This window comes from Podarcis tiliguerta, assembly GCF_965153285.1.
Source record: "Podarcis tiliguerta genome assembly, chromosome: 11".
Taxonomy (NCBI): Eukaryota; Metazoa; Chordata; class Lepidosauria; order Squamata; family Lacertidae; genus Podarcis; species Podarcis tiliguerta.
The window spans coordinates 55,355,938-55,368,514 of NC_139544.1; the positions used below are offsets into that span (position 1 = coordinate 55,355,938).

Genomic DNA, 12,577 nt, shown 5'->3' on the forward strand with positions numbered 1-12,577 from the left:
TGCCCAGAACTGGACACAGTACTCCAGGTGAGGTCTGACCAGAGCAGAATACAGTGGCACTATAACTTCCCTTGATCTAGATGCTATACTCCTATTGATGCAGCCCAGAATTGCATTGGCTTTTTTAGCTGCCGCGTCACACTGTTGGCTCATGTTAAGTTTGTGGTCAACCAAGACTCCTAGATCCTTTTCACATGTACTGCTCTCAAGCCAGGTGTCACCCATCTTGTATTTGTGCCTCTCATTTTTTTTTGCCCAAGTGCAATACTTTACATTTCTCCCTGTTAAAATTCATCTTGTTTGTTTTGGCCCAGTTCTCTAATCTGTCAAGGTCGTTTTGAAGTGTGATCCTGTCTTCTGCGGTGTTAGCCACCCCTCCCAGTTTGGTGTCATCTGCAAATTTGATCAGGATGCCCTTGAGTCCATCATCCAAGTCGTTGATAAAGATGTTGAATAAGACCGGGCCCAAGACAGAACCCTGTGGCACCCCACTAGTCACTCTTCTCCAGGATGAAGAGGAACCATTGATGAGCACCCTTTGGGTCCGGTCAGTTAGCCAGTTACAAATCCACTGAGTGGTAGCATAGTCAAGACCGCATTTTACCAGCTTCTTTACAAGAATATCATGGGGCACCTTGTCAAATGCCTTGCTGAAATCAAGGTAGACTACATCCACTGCGTTTCCTTCATCTACCAGGCTTGTAATTCTGTCAAAAAATGAGATCAGGTTAGTCTGACATGACTTATTTTTCAGAAATCCATGCTGACTAATGGTGATCACAGCATTCCTTTCTAGGTGCTCACAGATTGTTTGCTTAATGATCTGCTCCAGAATCTTCCCTGGTATTGATGTTAGACTGACTGGGCGGTAATTATTTGGGTCCTCGCTTTTCCCCTTTTTGAAAATAGGGACAACATTTGCCCTCCTCCAGTCTGCCGGGACTTCGCCTGTTCTCCAGGAATTCTCAAAGATGACTGCCAGTGGTTCTGAGATCACATCTGCCAGTTCTTTTAATACTCTTGGATGCAGTTCATCTGGCCCTGGAGACTTGAATACATCTAAACTAGCCAAGTGTTCTTGTACTATCTCCTTAGTTATTCTGGGCTGTGTTTCCTCTGCTGAATCATTTGCTCCAAATTCTTCAGGTCGGGCATTGTTTTCTTTATCGGAGAAGACTGAGGCAAAGAAGGCATTGAGGAGTTCAGCCCTTTCTGTGTCCCCTGTTTGCATTTCACCATCTTCTCCTCTGAGTGACCCCACTGTTTCTTTGTTCTTCCTTTTGCAACGAACATACCCATAGAAGCCTTTTTTGTTGCTTTTAACCTCTCTAGCAAGCCTGAGTTCATTCTGTGCTTTAGCTTTTCTGACTTTGTGTCTACACGTGCTGGCTATTTGTTTGAATTCCTCTTTGGTGGTTTCCCCCCTTTTCCATTTTTTGTACACATCCTTTTTTAATCTTAACTCAGTTAAAAGTTCTTTAGATAGCCACCCTGGCTTCTTTAGGCACCTTCCATGTTTCCGTCTCATTGGTATTGCCTGAAGTTGTGCTTTTACTATCTCCCTCTTAACAAACTCCCAGCCATCATGAACTCCCTTTCCTTTTAGTATTACTGTCCATGGGATCTCACCCAGCACTTCCCTAAGTTTTATGAAGTCGGCTTTCTTAAAGTCAAGAAATTGAGTCCTAGTATGCTTGGCTGCTCCTTTCCGTTGTATAGTAAACTTCAGAAGAGCATGATCACTTGCGCCTAATGATCCTTCCACTTCTACCCCATTAACCAGGTCATCGACATTGGTTAGGACCAGATCTAAAATGGCTGTTCCTCTTGTTGCTTCTCCCACTTTCTGGACAATGAAGTTGTCTGCAAGGCCAGTGAGGAATCTGTTTGACCTTATACTCTTGGCTGAGTTTGACCTCCAACAAATATCTGGGTAATTGAAGTCCCCCATTACTACTATCTCCCTTCCTTTTGCATGCTTGGCCATCTGTTCCAGGAAGGCATCATCTATGTCCTCCGTTTGGCTTGGGGATCTATAGTAAACTCCCACAATGAGGTCACTATTATTCTTCTCTCCCTTAATTTTGACCCAAATGCTCTCACTTTGGCTTTGAGGTTCTAAATCTTGGATCTCTTCACAGGTATACACATCCCTGACATATAACGCCACTCCTCCTCCTTTCTTGTCTGGTCTGTTTCTCTGAAATAGATTGTATCCCTCCATTTTTACATTCCAATCGTGGGACTTATCCCACCAGGTTTCAGTGATGCCTATTATGTCATATTTAGTTTGCTGTACCAAGAGCTCAAGCTCATCTTGTTTATTTCCCATGCTTTGTGCATTAGTGTACAGACATTGAAGTCCATTAGTCATTCCCCCGTGTCTCTTATTTAAGGATTTTTTCCTCCCACCACTAGGTCTGCTTGCTGTTTGCTCCATTTGGTCTATGACATTTGGATGATCATCTTCATCAATTAATAGACTCCTACCTTCAGGAGCACTGTCTCCCTCCCCCACATTAGTCAGTTTAAAGCCCTCCTGATGAGGTTTCTTAGTTTTTTGGCAAAAACATTCCTCCCAACCGTTGTGAGGTGCAGCCCATCGCTTGCCAGAAGTCCATCCTCAAGAAACTGCAGTCCGTGATCTAAGAATCCAAACCGTTCCTGTTTACACCATTTGCGAAGCCAGCTGTTTACTTCCACTATTTTCCTCTCTCTCCCTGGGCCACGTCGTTCAACTGGGAGGACAGATGAGATGACGATTTGTGCATTTAATTGCTTCAATTTCCTGCCCAGAGCCTCGTAGTCTCTTAGTAATCCCCTCAGAATCCCCTCAGAAGAATTTGTGTCAGCTTCCTTGAAGCCTGCAGGCCTGGGAGCAGATCACCCTTCTGCCTGTTAATACCGTTATCATTTTGTCCAATGACTAACATACATTTTCCTCTTATCCTTCAATAGCGTTGAGAAGTTCTGTGCTGAAGGGATCTCACTCCTGGGCGTTTTGGTGCAGTCGCGGCATCTGAGAACAGTGGTTCATGTGCTGGATAAAGTCTTAGCGTTGTTCTACCCATGCCAGTATTACCTGCTGAAGAACGAACAGTAAGTCCAAGACTGCCTGCCTTGCTTGTATCCCCCATCCATCCTTTCAAAATTCTGCTGTTATTGCATCTCAAGGCAGCCCTTTATAGGAAAGTTTTTAATGTTTAATGTTTTATTATGTTTTTGAATATGCTGGGAAGAGTGGCTGGGACAACCCAGTAGATGGACAGGGGTACAAAAGTATGATTATTATTCATTAAATAGGGCAGGCTGGTTTTTGCAGCTCAGCCAGAGGGCCCTTTCTGAGAGTTGGTATATGTCAGGCATAGGCAAACCTGGCCCTCCAGATGTTTTTGGCCTACAACTCCCAGGATCCCTAGCTAGTAGGACCAGTGGTCAGGGATGATGGGAACTATTGTCCCAAAACATCTGGAGGGCTGAGTTTGCCTATGCCTGGTATATGTAGTGCACAGCATTTGAAATTAGCTGGGCATTTTGCAACTGGCAACTGGTCTTTTGCAACAGGATTGATATGTCCAGGTGCCACCTTTGGCGCCTAACATATCCCCCTGCCTGGCCTGCCTGTCTGGGTAATTCAGGGGGCCTGCAGAGTAGCGCAGCAGCAAAATACATGCCTTTGTTTTTTTGCTGCTGCTGCGCTGCCGGCAAATCAGCTGTTTTGTGGGGTAGTGTGGTAGCAAAATATATGCCTTTGTTTTTTTGCTGTTGCTGCTGCGCTGCCGGGCAAATCAGCTGTTTTGCGGGGTAGCGTGGTAGCAAAATACATGCCTTTTTTTTTTGCTGCTGTTGCTGCGCTGCCGGGCAAATCAGCTGTTTTGCGGGGTAGCGTGGTAGCAAAATACATGCCTTTGTTTTTTTGCTGTTGCTGCTGCGCTGCCGGGCAAATCAGCTGTTTTGCGGGGTAGCGGGGTAGCAAAATACATGTCTTTTGCTGCTGTGCTACCTTGCAGACCCCCTGAATCACCTGGCAGCAAAAAATTGAAAGAAAGAACTTTTTTTTTTTACTGCTATTTGTCTTTAAAAAAGAAATCCCAGTTTATGTGCAAAAAAATGGCGGCTGGACATTCTGTTTTGGTACCCACCATCCAGATCGCAGCAGTCATATGGCTCCTAGCTTTCGTATCCTAGTTTGTAACAATGGTAGTGGGGCAACTGTACCTTTTCGACCTAGCAGTGAGCCACTGTGGTGTAGTGGTTAAGAGCGGTAGTCTCGTAATCTGGGGAACCGGGTTCGATTCCCCGCTCCTCCACATGCAGCTGCTGGGTGACCTTGGGCCAGTCACACTTCTCTGAAGTCTCTCAGCCCCACTCACCTCACAGAGTGTTTGTTGTGGGGGAGGAAGGGAAAGGAGAATGTTAGCCGCTTTGAGACTCCTGAAGGGGAGTGAAAGACGGGATATCAAATCCAAACTCTTCTTCTTCTAGCAACTAAATTGGCAACTTGTTCTTTGTCCTGTCCCGCCCCCCCCCCAGGTTTCTGTCTTGCCTCTATCAATTCCTTCAGCTGGACAGTGGCGTCCCCCAAGGGATGACTCAGCAAGTGACGCAGAAAGTCACTCAGCACTTAACTGGGACGAGTTACGGTGAAAACATCAAGCTGCTCAACTGCATGATTCAGGTCAGGAGCTAGAAGCATGTCTTCTTCGACCGTGGACTCTTTTAAGGCTGGAGGGGAACCAGGGGACCAAAGCACCCATCCCTTTGCTCCTAAAGATCAGCCTACATGGTGCAAGACTAGAATGTGCCACAAGACAAAAGCAAGGAGTTATTGGCAGTTTTACCGCTTCCTTTAAACTGCTTAGAGGCTTTGCAGCAATCAAGCAGCATATGAATTTTTGTTAAATAAAATAAGGATGGTTGCCCCATGTAAACCAATGTGCGTGTCCCCGCAAGCGTGGAATCTCAGAATCATCAAATTGTCAAGTTGGAAATGACCCAAAGGCTCCCTTATTCCAAACCCCTGCAATGCAGGAATCTCAGCTAATGAATCTATGACAGAACATGTGTAGTATTGCAAGTGTATAATGCAGCTTTCTGAGAATCTTGGCTCTTCCTTCCTTTCCCAAATTAAGCTTATCTTAAGCTTAAATTAAGCGATCTTAGGGACGCAGGTGGCGCTGTGGGTAAAAGCCTCTGCGCCTACAGCTTGCTGATCATCGGGTTGGCGGTTCGAATCCCCGCGACGGGGTGCGCTCCCGTTGTTCGGTCCCAGCGCCTGCCAACCTAGCAGTTCGAAAGCACTCCCGGGTGCAAGCAGATAAATAGGGACCGCTTACTAGCGGGAAGGTAAACAGCGTTTCCATGTGCGGCTCTGGCTCGCCGGAGCAGCGATGTCACGCTGGCCACGTGACCCGGAAGTGTCTCCGGACAGCGCTGGCCCCCGGCCTCTTGAGTGAGATGGGCGCACAACCCTATAGTCTGTCAAGACTGGCCCGTATGGGCAGGGGTACCTTTACCTTTACCTTTTAGGCTCGACAAGATAGGCTTGAGAGCTTGTAGATCCGCATCTGCTGAAATTCCAGGAGTTCCAGGGATGACTGAATGAGAGCGACAGTGGTTGGGGTGGGGTTCAGGGTACATCAATGCAGCTAAAATGTCATGGCCCCAACCTCTGGAAGCAGCCAGGACTTTGATGCAGGGGAACAGAAGTCAGGACCAGCTTTGCAAGCAACATCAGACTACATAACACCGGTCTTGAAAGACCTACACTGGCTCTCAGTACGTTTCCGAGCACAATTCAAAGTGTTGGTGCTGACTTTTAAAGCCCTAAGTGGCCTCGGCCCAGTATATCTGAAGGAGCATCTCCACCCCCATTGTTCTACCCGGATACTGAGGTCCAGTGCTGAGGGCCTTCTGGAGGTTCCCTCACAGCGTGAAACCAAGTTACAGGGAACCAGGCAGAGGGCCTTCTCGGTAGTGGCACCCTCCCTGTGGAACGCCCTCCCACCAGATGTCAAAGAGATAAACAACTACCAGACTTTTAGAAGACATATGAAGGCAGCCCTCTTTAGGGAGGCTTTTAATGTTTGATGTATTGCGGTATTTTAATATTTTGATGGAAGCCGCCCAGAGTGGCTGGGGAAGCCCAGCCAGATGGGCGGGGTATAAATAATAAATTATTATTATATATTACCGTATTTTTCGCTCCATAAGACCATAAGACACACCTAGTTTTCGGAGGAGGAAAACAAGAAAAAAAATATTCTGAATCTCAGAAGCCAGAACACCAAGAGGGATTTCTGCGCAGCGATCCCTCTTGCTGTTCTGGCTTCTGGGATAGCTGTGGAGCCTGCATTTGCTCCATAAGATGCACACACATTTCCCCTTACTTTTTAGGAGGGAAAAAGTGAGTTTTATAGAGCAAAAAATACGGTATATTATTCTGGGTCCAGGCAGAGTCTCCAGTGTGGAGCTAGAACCGGCCAGCTGGAAGTGCCTTCAGCTGCCCCTTCCCCATCGAGGCCAATTCCCCTGAGGGATGGTCTTTGTCCATGCCAGGAGCCTCACTCTTTTCAGTGCTTGTGTTGGGCAAGCACTGCCAAAGAGGCAACAACTATGCATGCCTGCAGGCTAAGAGGCCTGCTCCACCTTTCAGCAAAGGCTTGAACAGCCTGGGAAGGGTTCTATGACCTCAGCAAATTGCCAGCTCGGAACTGTCCAAGGTCCTGTGATGAGAGAGAGAGAGAGAGAGAGAGACTGGGAATCCTGATAGTAGATGATTCGGTCAAGGAAGCCAAGTTGCATGCAGCTGGGGGGCGTGGAGGCTTGTAGAATCGCCAAGCTCTTCTGGATTTCTGACCGTTTCTGAGGCCAACCCCAGGGAGATTCTGGAGAAACATCAGGAAGAATTTTCAGACAGCGACAGCTTTTCGGCACTGGGGTGGGCTCCCTCCGAAGGTGGTGGACTCCTTCCTTGGAGGTTTTTAAGCAGAGGTTGGATGGCCATGTGCCAGGGATGCCTTTAAAGCCCTAAACGGCCTCGGTCCAGTATACCTGAAGGAGCATCTCCACCCTCATCGTTCTGCCCAGACACTGAGGTCCAGCGCCGAGGGCCTTCTGGCAGTTCCCTCATTGCAAGAAGTGAGGTTACAGGGAACCAGGCAGAGGGCCTTCTCGGTAGTGGCACCCGCCCTGTGGAACGCCCTCCCACCAGATGTCAAAGAGAAAAACAACTACCAGACTTTCAGAAGACATTCCCTGTTTAGGGAAGCTTTTAATGTTTGATAGGTTATTGTATTTTAATATTCTGTTGGAAGCCTCCCAGAGTGGCTGGGGAAACCCAGCCAGATGGGCGGGGTATAAATAATAAATTAATATTATTGTTATTAGTGGAGATTCTTGCATTGCAAGGGCTTGGACTAGATGACCCTCAGGGTCCCTTCTGGCACGACAATTCTCTGACCACCCTGAGTCTCCCATCAGAAGAAACATGCAAAAATGGTGGGCGAAAGATACAGTGTCAGTGAGTTGGCTGTGCTGTGGATGAGTGAGAATCAGGCGCTGTTCTCTCTCTCTCTCTCTCTCTCTCTCTCTCTCTCTCTCTCTGTGTGTGTGTGTGTACAGCCCATGCAATGAGCACCTCCATGCAAATACAGTTTTGACTGCTTTTCTGTCGCCTGCAGAAATCCGTCTCTAATGGTGGCAGCGTTTTATAAGAAGGGCTGTTCTCACACCTTGTTGCTGCCCTCCAGGTCTGTGGGTTCTCTCCGGCCCTTATTGCGATCTCATTTCATCCTTCCACCCTTTTTCTTGGCAGACTCACATTTTTATGAGCAGCCTTCCCAACGGAGTCGGGCCAGCGGCCGTGTTGGAGTTCTGGGTCCAGGCCCTCATCAGCCAGCCGCTGTGGCACAAGGAGAGAGCCGTACTCTGCCTGATGGACCACTTGTGCCAAGCCGCTTTCCAGTTCAACCAAGAGGACTGTGTGCAGAAGCTGCTGTACCAGCAACACAAGGTATGGACGCTCCATCCCTCTTTCCCTCCTGGGTTAGGAGACGTGTCTGTTGGTGTTTTGCAACTTTGACCTGTCGCAGGACCTTAGCCAGACCTTAGCAGAGCATACGCAGAGTTCCAGAAAGCAATCAGGATGGACGAAGCAGGAACAAATGCTGCTACTAGTAACTTGGTTGATTTGCAGTGTTTATTATTTATGGCAGACTCTACAAGTTATTTCAGTGGTACCTCTAGATACGAATGGGATCCGTTCCGGAGCCCCGTTCGCATCTAGAATCAAACGTAACTAGTGACGGCACGTCTGTGTATGCGTGCATCACTTTTTGCCGCTTCTGCGCACCCGCATGACGTCATTTTGAGTGTCTGCGCAAGCGGCGAAACCCGGAAGTAACGCGCTCCGTTACTTCCGGGTTGCTGCGGAGCGCAACTCAAACGCACTCAACCCAAAGCGCATCCAACCGAGGTATGACTGTATATACAAGAACAGAAACGTGGATCTTAACTAGCTCTCTCTTAACAAACGCCAAACGACTCTTACACTGACCGACAACACAGTCCAGTCAGTAAGGTCATAAATCATCATGCCCTTGTGAGACTTCAACTTTAAAGCTGTTTCCAGGCTCCCATATCTCCAGGCAGATAATTCTCTGCTCAGTCATCCTTGTCTGTCGGCCAACTCCTAATTGACTCTGTGAAGCTGCACAGAATAGCACGTAGTCAAAAATCACAACAGTGTCTGTCTCGAGAGACGATGGAGTGCACTTCTTGGGGTGACCATCCCCGGAGGTGCAAGGCTGGAGGTCCTGGGCTGCCCAGGCGACAAGACCCTCCTCTCTCAGCCTCGCTGATGTGGTCCAAAGGAAAGCAGAACAACGTCTTTGGCACCAGCTTGGCTGCAGGGATTGCTGGAAGGAGGCGTACAAGACGCCATCCAACCATCTTAGGGATTCCACTCTAGATTTGTGTAGGGTTTTCTTCTCCTGAAGATATCCAGCAAGGCAATGAATGTTTGGATCAGAGTTCTCCTTCTCCTTGATGGGCTTCCTTCCCTGGCTGATGACTCCCATCTGCCCCATATATTTAAATAATGGCCAAGTAATGCAGAATGTGGGACATGGGTGGCGCTGTGGGTTAAACCACTCAGCCTCTTGGGCTTGCCGATCAGAAGGTTGGCGGTTTGAATCCCTGCGACAGGGTGATCTCCCGTTGCTCGGTCCCTGCTCCTGTCAACCTAGCAGTTCGAATGCACGTCAAAGTGCAAGTAGATAAATAGGTACCACTCCGGCGGGAAGGTAAACGGCGTTTCCGTGCGCTGCTCTGGTTCACCAGAAGCGGTTTAGACATGCTGGCCACATGACCCGGAAGCTGTACGCCGGCTCCCTCGGCCAATAAAGCGAGATGAGCGCCGCAACCCCAGAGTCGGCCACGACTGGACCTAATGGTCAGGGGTCCCTTTACCTTTAATGCAGAATGTGTTGGGATGCTGTGGTCGCCTGTTCCCTGCTCTGGAAGTGGGTTGGACTTGTTGAGCTTTGGAATCACTTATAACACTTGGACTCTGCCATTCTTGGGTGTGTGGCTACTTAATTCATGGCCATGGCCCTTCCTTCTTCCTATGACCTCATGCAGGCTTCCTTAACCTTGGCCCTCCAGATGTTTTTGGCTTACAACTCCCATGATCCCTAGCTAGCAGGACCAGTGGTCAGGGATGATGGGAATTGCAGTCTCAAAACATCTGGAGGGCCAAGGTTGAGGAAGCCTGACCTAATGACCACCACTCTTAGAAGCTGAACCTGTTGATTGCCACCCTCTGGAGGAGATTTGCTCTATTTATGTGACAGCTCTTCAGATATCTGAAGATGGTGGTCCCCAGTGCTTCTTCCTCGTCTCTTCTCCAAGCTAAACTTGCATGTTCTCCAGACTCCAAAGCCTTGTTGCTGCCCTCTTAACGCTAGAGTTTGGCTTCCCTGTTCTTTTTTTTTTAAATAATATTTTATTAAAATTTTCCAAAACATTACAAAAATAAAAAGAGAAAAAAGAAAAATACAAAAATAAAAAACAATTAAAAACAATTCAGTCTTTCATAACATATCTTGCATTTGCTTATTTCCTGGACCTCCCCACACCTCCCCTCTTTGTATTACAGTTCAATTTATTTATTCAGCAAATCCTTTCCCTCTTTACCTTTATCCTTATCTTGATCTTAATATATTATAACTTTGAATTTTCACCTATTAACATTCCATTTTTGCATATTCCTTCATAACATTATTACTAATAACCCCTTAACCTCAATCCAACATCATTCTAACATTCATTAATTTTGCAATATTTCTGTAGATGGCTTCCCTGTTCTATATATTGCGTCAAACATTGTTATGTCAAATGGTGTTTGAAGCTGTGTCCCCCTGACCTCTGATAACAGGCAAAAAGTGTGTTCTGAAAGTCTGAATATGCTTCTGTGGCTTAATTCCCATTGCCTTTCAGCCTAAATCTCTGGCCTGCAATGGCTCAAGGTCTTCTCACCTGGCCTTTTCTCTCTCACCCGACCTTCCCAGAATGCCTTGGGCTACCACTGTGACAAGGGGCTGCTCTCTTCCTTAGTCAGCTGGATCGTGGCCGGAAATGTCACGCCTTCGTTCATCGAGGGAAACGCAAATCCCACGCAGGTAGGGAAGTGCCATAGAGTTGACGTCCTAGAATGGGCTTGGGGGGTATTGCCCAGCCTTGCTCTCTAACTGGGAAGAAACCAGGGTGGATTTGATTGAAATCAAATCACAATTTTAATCACCGGTCAGTAAGACTTGATTTAAATCACTTTTTTTTTTTTTTTTACAGAAAGACTCATTCTTGCTGGTATAATCTTAATATTTGCAACCAGACAAAGGTTTCATTTTTGGAATAATAAATTTTCAGAGTAGTTTTTTACAGTTATATCAAAAATCCCTGATTTGGTTATACTATTAGAAATACATAGACAGATAATTAGGAAATTATTGTGAGGTTGAATAAGTTAACTGTTTCTATTTGGGCAACTTTTCTGCTGTACTTTATTGGAAGGAGAAAAACAATCATTTCCGTAATATCAATTTAAGCAATTTATTTAACTAAAACAGTAATGTTATGGTATACGTACGTAACCATGTTTGTTAACTGATGTGGTTAAAATAATTTTAGAAAACCAAAAACTTAGACTTAGTTGTAGCACAAATGAAAAACCTAAAACAAATCCTTATTCCTGATGAATAGCCTTTGGACTATAATGTAACTTAAATAGAAAACTATCTTTAGAAAAAAATTCCCCCTGAAAGCATTTTATTTTAAATATCCAATTTAAATTAAAAAATTCTGATTTAAATAGAAAAAAATCCATTTAAAAATATTTTTTAAAATAAAAAATCATTGATTTTTATCCTCCCTGGAAGAAACCATTTTGAGTCTCGATGGGCCTCCTGGGAGCAGAAGCTTCTCTTACCTTGGTAGCCTTTGCTTTTATTACTTTCAGGTCTGGTTTGCATGGACCATTCTGAATACGGAGTCCATCTTTGAAGAGGATTCCCAGCTTCGCAGAGTCGTGGAAAAGGAGTTGGTGATCAGCAATTCAGCTCCTGATCAGGCTCTGAAGGTAGGACCAACGTGTCTTCTCTAGGCGATGGGTGCCTTCTCTGAAAAGGCACCCGATGTTAGGATAGAGTTCTGTTCCACCTTTAGAACAGGCATGTAGAGTTGTTGCATGTCACAATTCTGTTTACTTACCTCCGTTGTATATAGCTTTTGCCTGTGTTGCTGTTTGCTTGGAAACGAAGGGAAGCAGACATGTTTTTCCTTTGTCCTGATGCTGAATAAACGCTTGTAAATAGGCTTACATATGCCTCTGTGCGCTACTTCCGTTGCAAAGAGTTCTTATCTCTGCTAGCTTGCATGCTCAGTCTCTAAAGGTCGCAGTTTTGATGCTGTTCCAAGAACCGGATTTCGCCCGGCTGCTGGTCGGTGGGCTGGAGCCAGCTGGGGGCCTGCCAATTGCCCCTGTCTCCCCGGATGTATCCCAGCACCCAGAACAAGCTCGTGATGGGGGAAATTGACTTCACAGATATTGGCATAACCTATTTGGTGTTTCACAGCTTTCTGACTAGTTGCAGGACCTTAGCCAGACCTAGCAGAGTACACGCAGAATCCACAGAAGCAATTGGCGACTTGGCTGCAGACAGGATAGATGAAGCAGGAACCAGGAACTTGTAGTTAGGTGTTTATTATATACAGTGGACCATAGCTGTCAACTTACAGATTTGAAAATAAGGGACCAGCAACCTCGAAAATAAGGGATCAGCAGCCAAAATAAGGGATCAGCAATTACTTTGATAGAATACATATTTTGCTGCATGCAAATGGCTTTACATACCTATTAGGTCCATAAATTACCATATAGCATATATTCAACACACAAAAACAGCAACAATTTGTTGTTGACAAAGGACAGCTGGACATAGAAAGGGCCCCATTACCTTCAGTAGCTTATTTAAGGGACATCATCAGTAAGGGACAGCAGCGGGACATGGCGCTGGGA

The 12,577-nt window shown here is 46.3% G+C and overlaps 1 protein-coding gene across 1 annotated transcript in view; it reads left to right on the plus strand.

Moving 5' to 3' along the window:
* The window catches only part of EPG5 (ectopic P-granules 5 autophagy tethering factor), a 94,712-nt gene that overhangs the window by 33,113 nt on the left and 49,022 nt on the right, over positions 1-12,577 (plus strand). The window contains exons 17-21 of the mRNA XM_083402591.1: positions 2,959-3,099; positions 4,534-4,678; positions 7,817-8,014; positions 10,572-10,682; positions 11,519-11,638. Of these exons, the coding sequence (XP_083258717.1) occupies positions 2,959-3,099; positions 4,534-4,678; positions 7,817-8,014; positions 10,572-10,682; positions 11,519-11,638 (715 nt within the window). The remainder of the gene's footprint in view (positions 1-2,958; positions 3,100-4,533; positions 4,679-7,816; positions 8,015-10,571; positions 10,683-11,518; positions 11,639-12,577) is intronic.